Source organism: Anneissia japonica, unplaced genomic scaffold (genome assembly GCF_011630105.1).
Source record: "Anneissia japonica isolate Jap-2015-1 unplaced genomic scaffold, ASM1163010v1 scaffold93_len1081246_cov171, whole genome shotgun sequence".
NCBI classification, from domain to species: Eukaryota; Metazoa; Echinodermata; class Crinoidea; order Comatulida; family Comatulidae; genus Anneissia; species Anneissia japonica.
Window position 1 is genome coordinate 415,417 of NW_022726429.1, and position 12,129 is coordinate 427,545.

Consider the following 12,129-nt stretch of genomic DNA (forward strand, 5'->3'; position numbering starts at 1 on the left):
GCCTAAAAATATACTATGCTTGTGGTAGTAGTACTGAATTATTTCTTAGCAGTTTTAAATATTCAGTTAATACTTGCTTTATTAAAGATTCAGTCAAATAACGTACCAGATGATGAACTTATATTAAAAACAGCTGTTTTAACATACATTAATGTTTAATTGTTTATTTTCGTTTTTTATTTATTTCACAAAGTCACATTCATATCTATGTACAGTATTATGATTACAATAGATAATTTAAAGTATGTTTAAAAAAATTAATGAAAATATGAAAATGAGATGTAAGGAGTTAATTGGAAGCAAAGCTTTTACCATTTAACTCTCTTAAATAATAATATAATTAATTCTTAATCTAGGCCTATGAACAGTTTAGATGTAAATCCATCCCCCGCTGGACACCTTCCCGGTATTTCTGAGTCGAGGTTTCGGGACCTTAATAAAGATTGTTTTAGTACTGTACAAGTGAATTGATGGAATTAATCTAATCTTCTAGTCATCTAAAGGTAAAACTATCCCCACCGGGCACCATCCCGGTATTTCTGAGTAAAGGTTTCGGGCCTTAATAAAAGATTGCTAGTACTGGTACTGTACAAGTAAAATGTTTTACTAGAATCAATCTAATCTTCTAGTCATCTAAAGGTAAAATTATCCTCCACCGGGAAATCATCCCGGTATTTCTGAGTCTAGGTTTCAGGGCCGGAAGATTATTATTTACGTGGTGAATCAAATCATTTTTTTTACGTTGCAGTTAACTTATTTGATCCGTATAAATGACATTTGGATAGATTTATTATAATAAGCATAACACTCCATTATACTTGCCCAAAGTTGTAATCTGTATTATTTGGTTTGTTTTTGTTGTGAGACTGTACTATTGTGATGCATGTGGTTCCCGAATAATGACCAATTTTGTGTCGACCATTGTTTTTCTAAATTATTGAGGGTTGGCTTGCGCTTCATAACCACTAGGGAAAGGCGCAATATAAATACCCAGTACCAGTACATCATTAATTATATTACATTCATTCAGGTAAAAAAAAAAAACACCCTATAAATAAAACAAAGGAAAATTATAATTAAAATTTAGGTCTGAGAGTGCCATTTCCGGCAATCTAGAGGTGTCATAATCATAAATTTTCCCTCAGCCCCAACCATGGTGGGGCTTCATGAGGTGATTTTGTTTCCCAAAGTGTGCAAGTCCCTCCCTGTCTTCCCTCTCTATTTTGCTTTCCTGGAGCCGCCACTGATAATGATAAATTAAGTAAATCACCGTTATGTTTGTGAAATCAAAATGTTAGCTAATGTTTTGTGTGCTCCCTATCTCCCTAGTATTGTTTGATCGTGAATTAGACGGTATTATTTCCACTCACAAAAGTGTAGTCGCAATTTACTTGCACAAAAGTGAAATTCAAAAAGAGGAGAAAAGTAAACACCTCTTGATTGATCTTAAAAGTGCTGTACATACAAAATTAATTATTGTTTTAAGTTTATCTTATTTGTTTTTCATGGTTCGAATTTTGAATACGTCACAAGCTAATCAGTAGATAATAAATCATTATTTTTATGAATGTTAGTTTGCACGAGATATATAATTATGACTAAAAGGATAATTTAAAAAACTTTTATGGTGAGTATTTCAGTGGCAGATTCAAGGGACCCAGCCGACACACCATCCCTATATTTTTCCCCCGAAATTTAAAAGTAGAGAAAAATAACAATTATATTCAAATTCAGTCTGAGAGTGCCATTTCCGACCAACTAGAGGTGCCATAATCATAAATTTTCTTACCTCAGCCCCAACCATGGTAGGACTGACGTGGTCACACTCTCCATCTGTAAAAGTCCCTCTCTGGGCCCAGCTCTATTTCAAATTACTGTATCCGCCACTGGATATTTTGAAAATTTCGTATGGAAATAAATGTTAATTGCATTGCTTAAAATCAATTAAAAGGCTATAGGCGGCAGAGCATATTCGGATTTTTGTGATCACACTTTAAATTATTCCATAAGATTGAACCTTTATATGAAATGCTCGTCTAATACATTCGGTTTTGGGTTTTGGGATAAACAGATTTGGATTACCATGACGAAAATTATAATTGGGATTATTGTATTGAACTAAATTTTTCAGGTATGTTGGTGATCTTTCAGTTTAAATTTTAAATACGATAATTAAGCATTCAAGTTCGTTTCTTTTTGTTAAAGATATCCAGTTTGCTGAATTCAGTCCCAAATTAGACCACATGTAATTCTTACTGTCCTATTTGGAATGTTTGTAATTTTTTCATGAATGTTAATCCGCAGTTTCCCCATACCGAAATACAATATGTTAAATGAGATATAATAATGGCATTAGCAATATTTATTAGAATTCCTTTTGGGAACATACTACGACATATAATTAACATATGAAGGCCTTTTAGAACCTTTCCTCTGATGCGGGTAATGTGAGATTCCCATGTCAAATTTTCATCAAGTATAATTCCAAGATGCTTTGCATTATGCACTCTTGGAACGGGGTTGCTATTATCTGAACAGTAGAATTCAAGTCACTATTGTGGGCAAGTCTTTGTCTTGAGCCCAGTACTATGAATTCGGATTTAGTTACATTGAGACTTAACTTATTTGATTTCAGCCATGTATATATACATTCAAGATCTTTGTTTATCGTTTCTATAATTTCATTTTAATTATTAGATGCATAATACACAATCGTATCGTCGGCATACATGCTGACTTTGCATTTATTTATCGCACTGGGAAGATCGTTTATATAAACGAGAAAAGCGGGGGGGGGGGGCGATTATCGACCCTTGAGGGACGCCGCATTTAATAGTTTGGGAATTGGATTTAGTAATACCTATTTCGGTGAATTGAAGTCTTTCAGATAAATAGCTTCGAAACCACTTTAGTGCATAATTACTAAGGCCGTACATTTTTAATTTTACAGAATGGAAACAAAAAACTGATACAAATAAACAGATACAAATAATTTAAATAGTCACAATAAAGATAACAAAACTTACTCTAGTAGGCCTATATGAAAAATACATTTGATCTTCTTTTTATATACTTCTACACTATTATGAAATACATCTATGGAATTATCTTCTTTGCTAAGATTGTTATATAATCTAGGTAATCTATTGATTAAACCATTTTTAGTACAATATTATAAACATATATGTATGGGTGATATTTTCTCACCAGTATTCTTGAAAATGATCAAATAGATCGAAACGTTGAATCTCAAAATGTCTCTGTCTCTTTTCGGAGTTACTGTCTTTTTGTTTTATTTAAGACTAATTAGTGGATCCTCTGGTTTTAAAGAAGAGATTGCTTCAAAGAACGTACAATTTGGCTTACAAACGAATTGAGTTGTAAATTATTGGTCCGGCCAAAACCAGATTAGCCGGACCGCTTCCGACGCCCTTGCATCAGCATCCGCATTTCAAGACTTCTAGATACGCTATTGGTGTTAATTGACACTAAAATATAATCAGTTGTTGTTAAAAGATTGTTTTGTTTGTCAACTTGGCAAAATAATTTATCTTGCCATGACGACATGTACTTTTTGTGAAGCCAATTTGGTAAGATAATCCATCTCGCCATGAAAACATATAATTTTAATTATGTCGACTTGGCAAAATAATCTATATGGTCATGACGACATGTGCTTTTCTATGGCAACTTTTAAAAGTTGATAGGTCGACATGGCAGGAAACCTATCTGTGCATGTCGACATGATATGGATGTTATGTCGACTTGACAGGATAATTTGACAAGATAAATTATCGTGACAAGTCGTCAAGTATAGGATGGCACTTAGGTGCTTCCGTACTATACTCGCAGGGAGTATAGATTAATGCTACAACATTCTTAAGACTGATGGACTTAGCTGCAACCACTACGCCAATTTCCCTAGCATTTTCATGTAGCCCCTTAATTATTTGTCTTACAGATGTTACATCATCCAGATAAGCTTTTATGTATCTATCTATTTATTGATAATTTTAGAAAATGTTACAAAAGTTTTTGAATTTTGGGGATGCATTTTTTCTTAAAATTTCTCTTTCGTAAACTAGCAAAATCACCAAGGATATATAACTAACATGAATATTTTAGTATTGTTTGTAAACAGGCCCGTACGTATGATTTTTGTTGGGTGGGTGCGAATTTGTGGGAAGTGGACCAAGATTTGGGGGGGGGGGTGCTAAAACAATCCGCCACTGGTTTTGAGAGCAAACACTATTCAGTGTTCTTATTTTCAAATGTTCTGTAGTCTATCAAAAATGTTGATGGACTAACGATGAATATCAACTTTGATATGTTAAGGAGACTGATCTATACAAAATTAAATCAATCAAATTAAAAAACACCGTGGAAATGTCATTAATTATACTACGGGTTAACGCTCGTTAATATGATTAAAATTTTAAGAATCGTAAATAAATGGAGGTCGGAGTAAAATAAATCCCTAAAATTGAACATACACATAGCCTAGATGTGAAACGTGCCGCTTCCAACCACGTGGTGTTTCAGATTTTCACCGCATATGTCAATAGACTACCGTATGTAAAATTATAGAACAAGGTAAATAAAACATTAATAAATTTAAACATAAAAGAAATAAATGTAGGTCTAGCGCACAATGAAAAAGCCTATATTATTAGGTATTGAAAATACTACATTTTTACCACAAAAAATGAGATGGGTAGACGTCAAAAATATAAAAAATCGGGAATTCATAAAATATGAACAGGGTAGGGAACAGGGTAGAGAAAGCAATAAATCACTTTGTTGTTTTTGAGCGAATACGTCCACACTCTTCCGGGTCAGATAGGCATTTTAACATACTTCATGGGACTTCCACAGATGGAGGGTCTATGCTACCTCAGCTCCACATGGTTATGGCTGAGGTAAGACATTTATGATTATGGCACCTCTGGATGGTCGGAAATGGCACTCTTAGAATTTTCTTTTTTTCTCATTTTTTTTTCAAATTTTAAAAACTTTAGGGGGCCGGGCCTGCTGGACCCCCTTGAATCCGCCACTGGAATGTTATCAAAGACGTGAAAGGGGCTAAAAACATCAGTGATCCATGGCATTATGTGTTTCTGATCTGGTCCAAATGCTAAGCAAGAAAATGACATTGAGTACATGAAACACGACTATTTTGACAGTGGTCTTACAGTGAATGAAGCGAAATGTGATTTCGAGGTTAAGCGCATTGAGTTTTTTGGTCTTGTATCGCCAGACCCAATAAAACGACGCTACCCGAAATACTCAGCCACCAAAGAATGCATCTGAAGTCCGAAATCTTCTTGGAAAGACAACTATTGATCACGATTCATTAAAGGTTTTGATACGATAACCGAGCTTCTAAGACGCCTTACCAGAAATGGAGTTAAGTGGGAATGATCCAAAGACCAGACATGTGCATTTGAGAAGTTAAAACAGAAACTGACTGGTGATACGTTGGTGAGTTTTTACGATCCTGAAAAGGCGATTGATGTTATAGCAGACGCGCGCAGCTAGGACAAGAGGGTTGAGTACTTACGCAAGCAGATCGCTGAAGGAAATTGAAAAGGAAAAAGATCCATTCGAAATAAATAGTGTCCGAGAACCAAAGTAGACGGGACACTGACACTCCAATGTCTACTACACGTCCAACAAATGTTCGGAAGCCACCAAAGTACTTGGATGGCTATGTTTTTTAAATAATCAACATAAACAATCAATGAGCTATTTTAGTCTCAGTTGACATCTAATAAATATAAAATAGATGTAATTAATATCAATGAATGGTTAACATTTCTTTCATCTTAAATAGATATTAAACGGACCTTATGGAATGTTTCAATGCAAGTGAGCCCTTAAGGAATATGTTCATTATCAAGGTTTACATTTGTTACTAATTATTTATTTGTTTTATACGTGGTGAGGATGTAGTGTCCTTCACGTACGTAATATAAACGCGTGCATATAATTCTGATGTGACTGAGATCGCGATTAACGAACTACAAATATAAATGAATATATAATAATCAGTTGAAAATAAGTACAGACATAAACAGTTGTGTTATTACTCAGTGGTGTCAATTTGAGTTATTTACATGTTTAAATAAAACCATATAAATGCCAATCCCTATTATGGTATAAAATTGTAAACAATAAAATGCTCCCCATGAACCCCACCAGAGAAGTTTGTCCTGGGCGCTTGAACCACAGGGTAGGGAACCCGGTTCACTGAAACGCCGGTAGTTTGGTTTTTTTTATATAGGCCTTATCAATATTATTACATATGTACACACTTTATACTTAAAGTTATCATTTGTTATAATGTCAATGATATATATATATATATACACCACTGTATATATATTAGCTACCAATCTGGCCTTATCACAGACTCACTTTGTGAGAGCGTATATCAGTTGTACGTTAAAGTGTAATCAGGATAGCTGCAGAATATGTGAATACCAAGAGTTCTCTGTAGATTGCAGTAGAGGTATGACGCTCGCCATGTCAACGGGAGGTCGCAGGTTCGAATCCCGCCAAAACCATTTTTCACACAACTCTTAAGGAACTTGCCTGATATGTTTATAAAATCATTTGTTGCTAAAATTTGCTTATCATTTCCCTTTATATAAATGGCAGATATATAATTGAATATAGGCCTACATAATTATATATAACTGAACCTAATTTGTATGTTATTATTAATAGATATACTATACAATAATGTATAGCAATCAAATAGGACTATAATTGTGACTGTTGATAATGATAATTATGATTAAATTTTCATGAATCCCTCTTTCAGGCGAATCTAAGTACACTGCCAGAGTTGGTGATGAACGACATACCTGGTTAAATCTGAAACATACCTGTGAATCATCAAGTGGGTACCTTGCAAGCATCACAACAGCCGATGAACTAGCTGCTGTCCTTGAGTACATGAATGACTTTCCAGTCGGTTTCTATGCGATCGGATTATCACTCCAGGCGGGGTATGATCGGCATGTAGATGGAAACTGGAAGTGGGAAACTGGAGAGGCTTTTGATTCTTCTATTATTACATGGGGTCCATCGCAACCTGATGGAGGGACTAGTAAATTTTTAGGGGTTCGGGTTAAGATCGATGATGGTTACAAAGGCCTATATGACCTGACTGCTACCACTAGAATTATTGATAGATATATTTGTGAATTTGGTAAGTGGTAGGCTACTAAGTGTTGTGAATAGAAATAAATTAAACATATATTTAATAATATTAATTGATTATCTTGATTAGTTTAGTTGGTGAATTGGCGGGAATGTACGTAAATAACTACGATAACTTTAAATTGAAATATTATTGAAATGGAAATTTATTCATTTAAAAAAAAAATAATTCAACATGTTTCAAATAATTACTATCAATTTAATAGGCTCACTTGAAGTATTTTAATTCGAAGTGAATTCGCTCCACAACGAAATAAAGATGTTTGGCCTATATTAAGCCCGGCTCAACGTTAAGCCCGGTTTAACTTTGCCACCTAGTTCAGACTGGCAGGGGGATAAACCCGGTGAGTTGAGCCGGGTTTATCCACCTAGTCTGAACTGGGCATTAAATAGGCCTTTTTTCCATGAATCATCGATGAACCTTTAAAAATAAAAATTGGTCGGGGTCCTCCTCCAAGAAAATGTTGATTCCTAGATGGCGGGAAATGAGCTTTCCCGACTTCTAATTTTCTTATTGTATCAAAAAAAAAAATAAAAATATCAGCTCACGGGTCCTGAAATTCTAGAATTCTTTTTATTGCCAATGGAAGGAGGTCAGGACCCCTGATTCCCCAGATCCGCCAATAATTGCGAGAAAATCTAACTCGGTCAGGGACTGGATAAACACTCTATTTCCCCTCCCTCTCCCCTCTTTCTTTTCTTGCATTTCTTTCCGATCATACAAGAATCTCCATAGACATTATATATGTTCTGCCAAAAAGTGGAGGGCCCGGGCCCCCGGTTACGCCGGCCATGCAATTGGATAACTAAACTTAAGACCCACACCCATGGCGTGAACAAAGATCTAGACTTTCTATCTGGCTTTTAGCTTTACATTCCACCTTTAATATAAGTAATTGTTCACCCATTTGACTGTCTCTGATTGCTTTTGTTCCTTGGTTGGTTGGTTTCCCCTTCGCTTTGCCCGTTATTCCATTTTCTCCCGCCTTATGTTCGTGCGCCTTTTGCGTCCCATATTTTATGTCCGCTCACCAATATTCCACTCCGACCCCTTGCTTTTTACCGGTTATTTGGTTGATCGCTCCAGCATTTTGTTTTCCCCTGTTCTTTTGTTCTTACATTTGTCAGTGATTTGCATGACCATTTAGTGTTAAATATACGAAAGTTGTTTTGTACATTAGTGATACGTTTGTCAACCCTGAAGAAGATAGCAGAAGCTCTTGACATATTGGTTGCTAATACATTTATGTTCCAAGAGGTCACTTACTATCGTTTTATACACATCTCTCATCCTTCCTAAGCAAACAAATTGGCAGGTCTTCCGAACTAAAATCCTTAATGATGGAACCAAACGGACGCAAACTGATGAGAAATACAACACATTTTAATTGTAAACATGTTTCGGGTCTTCTCTCTCACCCATCATCAGTACAAACAGTACGGATGATGGGTGAGAGACATGTTTCGGGTGTTCTCTCTCACCCATCATCAGTACCGTTTGTACTGATGATGGGTGAGAGAACACCCGAAACATGTTTACAATTAAATCCTTAGTTTGGTTCCATCATTAAGGATTTTAGTTCGGAAGACCTGCCAATTTGTTTGCTTAGGAAGTATGAGAAGATATCCCTACGCTTCATAAAAGCTAAATTGGATTATCATTTTTTACAGAATATATATATTTATGTATGTATGTATAGGTATATATAAATTAAATCAATATTAAACATTCTTACATTTTGAACCTCCAAACTATTTTGTAATTGAGTTGCAAAATGTAGTACGGTATACTATGCGTGGGAACGTACATGTGTGCGTGTGTAAAGCCGTAAACTTTATTATTCCTTTATAGACCTTCCGATTTATTTCCAATCTGTGGAGAATCGTGGAGTAACTAGGCCTATGGATGCTTCGTACATGAGATGCGCGATGCGATGTCGGCGACAGACAGAGTGCCAGGGATTTCATATCGATGATGCTGGATGTCAGCTTGAAGATGGAGTAAATGATGACAATAAACGACAATATAGCAAAATAACTTATCCTCGTAGTGAATAGAAAAATAGGTAGCTGAGGGTACATGTAGCTACTGAATGTTGTTTTTGTGTTTATTTTGTTGGTATACCATATTTTAATGTATTACTATCGTTAATGTTGTTTTAAATTTCAACCGAATAAAGGACACTTTAATCTTGATTATCGTTTAAATTTCTGTGATGAAGGTGAGGTCTGCTTCGGGATAGTGAAAAAAAAACCCATTTTATTTTTTGTTTTTTGTTTCTCCACTTATCCTCGTCGTGAATAGAAAAATAGGTAGCTGAGGGTACATGTAGCTACTGAATGTTGTTTTTGTGTTTATTTTGTTGGTATACCATGTTTTAATGTATTACTATTGTTAATGTTGTTTTAAATTTCAACCGAATAAAGGACACTTTAATCTTGATTATCGTTTAAATTTCTGTGATGAAGGTGAGGTCTGCTTCGGGATAGTGAAAAAAAAAACCCATTTTATTTTTTGTTTATTAAATAGTACTAATTTCAACAGAAATTTTAAAATAACTTGTATTTATGATGTCTTTATAAGCAATGATTTATGAACAAGAGGAAAAACATGCATGCATATTGTTTTCGAAAAAAGTCAACTTAATAATACAAATTTAAAAGCAAAACTTTTTATTTTCATTTTCGCCTTTTCGTCTGGCTTTAAATATAACACAATTTAGAAATTATAAGTTTCCATAAAATATGCAGGTACATAAACATTCTATCATTCTAATCATGTCTATGAATTGACAACTTAGGCTACTTTAAAAAATGAAACCAATAACTTAGCATGAGATTTTTTTGGTGGGGTTAATGGTGGAGGTTCTTCAAATAGTTTCGTTTACTTTATTGTGAAATTATGTTTTGGGGTGTTGCGCCAGATATTTTGTCCATTTCTTTGCAGCTTCTTGACTTTTTTGTTTGCCATAGTTATGGAATGGAATTCTATGTGTATTGGTGAGGCAGAATTTAAACATACATCCCACAAAGTTCCTGCACTGCTGTATAATTGAATTTCAAAGTACGGTACTGAGTTGTGTTTGATCTGTTTACTGGAGGTACATTACAAAATGTAGGCTTCCATGTCTTTGTTTTCAGTTTAACCTGAAATGATAAAGTATAGAATGCAAGAATTAATTATTGACAACGAAAATTAAGTGAAACATGAAAGTGACAAGATTTATATTTAGATTTCTTTGTATTTTAATATTTAATTATTGTTTTTAAAGAGTACTTAATAAATTTATATTAATTACGGTAATAAATATTAGTTATAGTAAATTTCAAATAATAAAAATATAAATATGAAATAAATAATTCGTTTATATACATTTTTAATTTTTAAATGTATTATGTTATTGTTAATAAAATAAATATTAACTATTTATAATTGTGTATAATTACTTATATATGTGTTCATATCTATATTATTTATTTACAGTACCGGTACTATAATTTATTTTAAATTTACTAATCAATTAATATTTAGTTAGGATAGTAAGTTTAAAATATATATAATTCATATAATTATTTTGTTAACATATGTTTAATTTTTTTTGTAAATACATTATTGATTATTATTATTTATAACATATTTATTACTATAGACCTCTAACATGTCCAGACGCAGGCAAATACAAAATTACAGAGGGCGCTATTTTAGGTGAACCGATAAGACTAAGATAAGATTTATTGGTTCTCTCTTTTATAACAGAGGAACACTCTCGCGCAGGAGAGGTTCGACCTGTACAACAGTTACAAAACAACAACTGACAACATATAAAAATGAATTATTGAAAAGATAAATGAGTAAAGAAAAAATACTGGACAAACAAAACAAATACTCTCATTATTCTGTAGTAATTAAGGAATAACTTAATGTCAAAAAAAAAAAGAAAATGAGAATTCAATTACAGAATATAAAGTAAATAAATAAATTAAATGACAAAAAATATAAGTTTATAATTACAGTAAATAACGTAAAAATTAAATATTGGTGGTAATGTTTTTCATTAGTTCAGTTCTTTCAGTCATTGCTTTTATTAAATATGTTTTACAATGGTTATCACATATGTTACAAATTTCAATATTCTGGTATGCATCAACAACTTTATCTAAAAGTAAGTGGTGCCTAAATTCACATGAACCTTCTAAGAAAATGTCCCAAAAGTACCTATTAATTTTACACAAGTCAGTTTTCAAATTTTCAAAACATGCATTTCTAATAGAGACCTTCACAATCAAACAATCAACCTTCACAATCAAATAGAAAATGGTCGACCGTTTCTAATTCTCTTTTTTTGCAAATAATAACCGATATAATACGAATAATATACATGCCGACTCATCCCTCGCGAGTCGCGGACTAAAGCAGTGTTCGCTGCTTGTGGAACATGAAATTGCCTGTGGTGTGAAAGCTACGGTATAATACTGTAGTTCGTAGGCCAAAATCTCTTGATTTGGTCAAGAGAGTGTCGACACAGTGATAATTAATGGACTAATGTTTAGTATTGTAATTACTGTATAATATCCCTATGCCTAGACACATTTTACGTACAGCATGTTTTTTGTATAAAAGCAGGTTGAATCTCGTCAGTTATTTGAGTACTGAAGTAATGAGTCAGAAGAAAATTCTATGTACGGTATTGTTATAATGTTGATTTCTCACAAACATTTCGTTCATATTCCATATAAATAAAAGTAATAGGCATAAATTTATAATTTATATAGCAATAAACATTGATTATTATATGTCGTACTGTTTATATTAAAGCCTGTCTACCCAATTAAAAAAATTGAATACCGTAGCTTATTTAAAACGATCGAAATCAGATGGAAGTAAAAAAAACTTTCACTTAA

General features: G+C 33.4%; 1 protein-coding gene across 2 annotated transcripts in view; it reads left to right on the forward strand.

The window, feature by feature from the left end:
* LOC117113185 overlaps nucleotides 1–10,521 on the forward strand; it is a 15,773-nt gene extending 5,252 nt beyond the window's left edge. Inside the window, exons 2-4 of one of the 2 annotated variants that reach the window (XM_033256471.1) lie at nucleotides 6,827–7,216; nucleotides 9,080–9,293; nucleotides 9,541–10,521. In XM_033256471.1, coding sequence (XP_033112362.1) covers nucleotides 6,827–7,216; nucleotides 9,080–9,285 — 596 coding nt within the window. In that variant the 3' untranslated portion in view covers nucleotides 9,286–9,293; nucleotides 9,541–10,521. Of the gene's footprint in view, nucleotides 1–6,826; nucleotides 7,217–9,079; nucleotides 9,462–9,540 lie in introns of those variants that run through there. The other variant, XM_033256470.1, reaches the window with a different exon arrangement.
* Nucleotides 10,522–12,129: the final 1,608 nt, after the last annotated feature.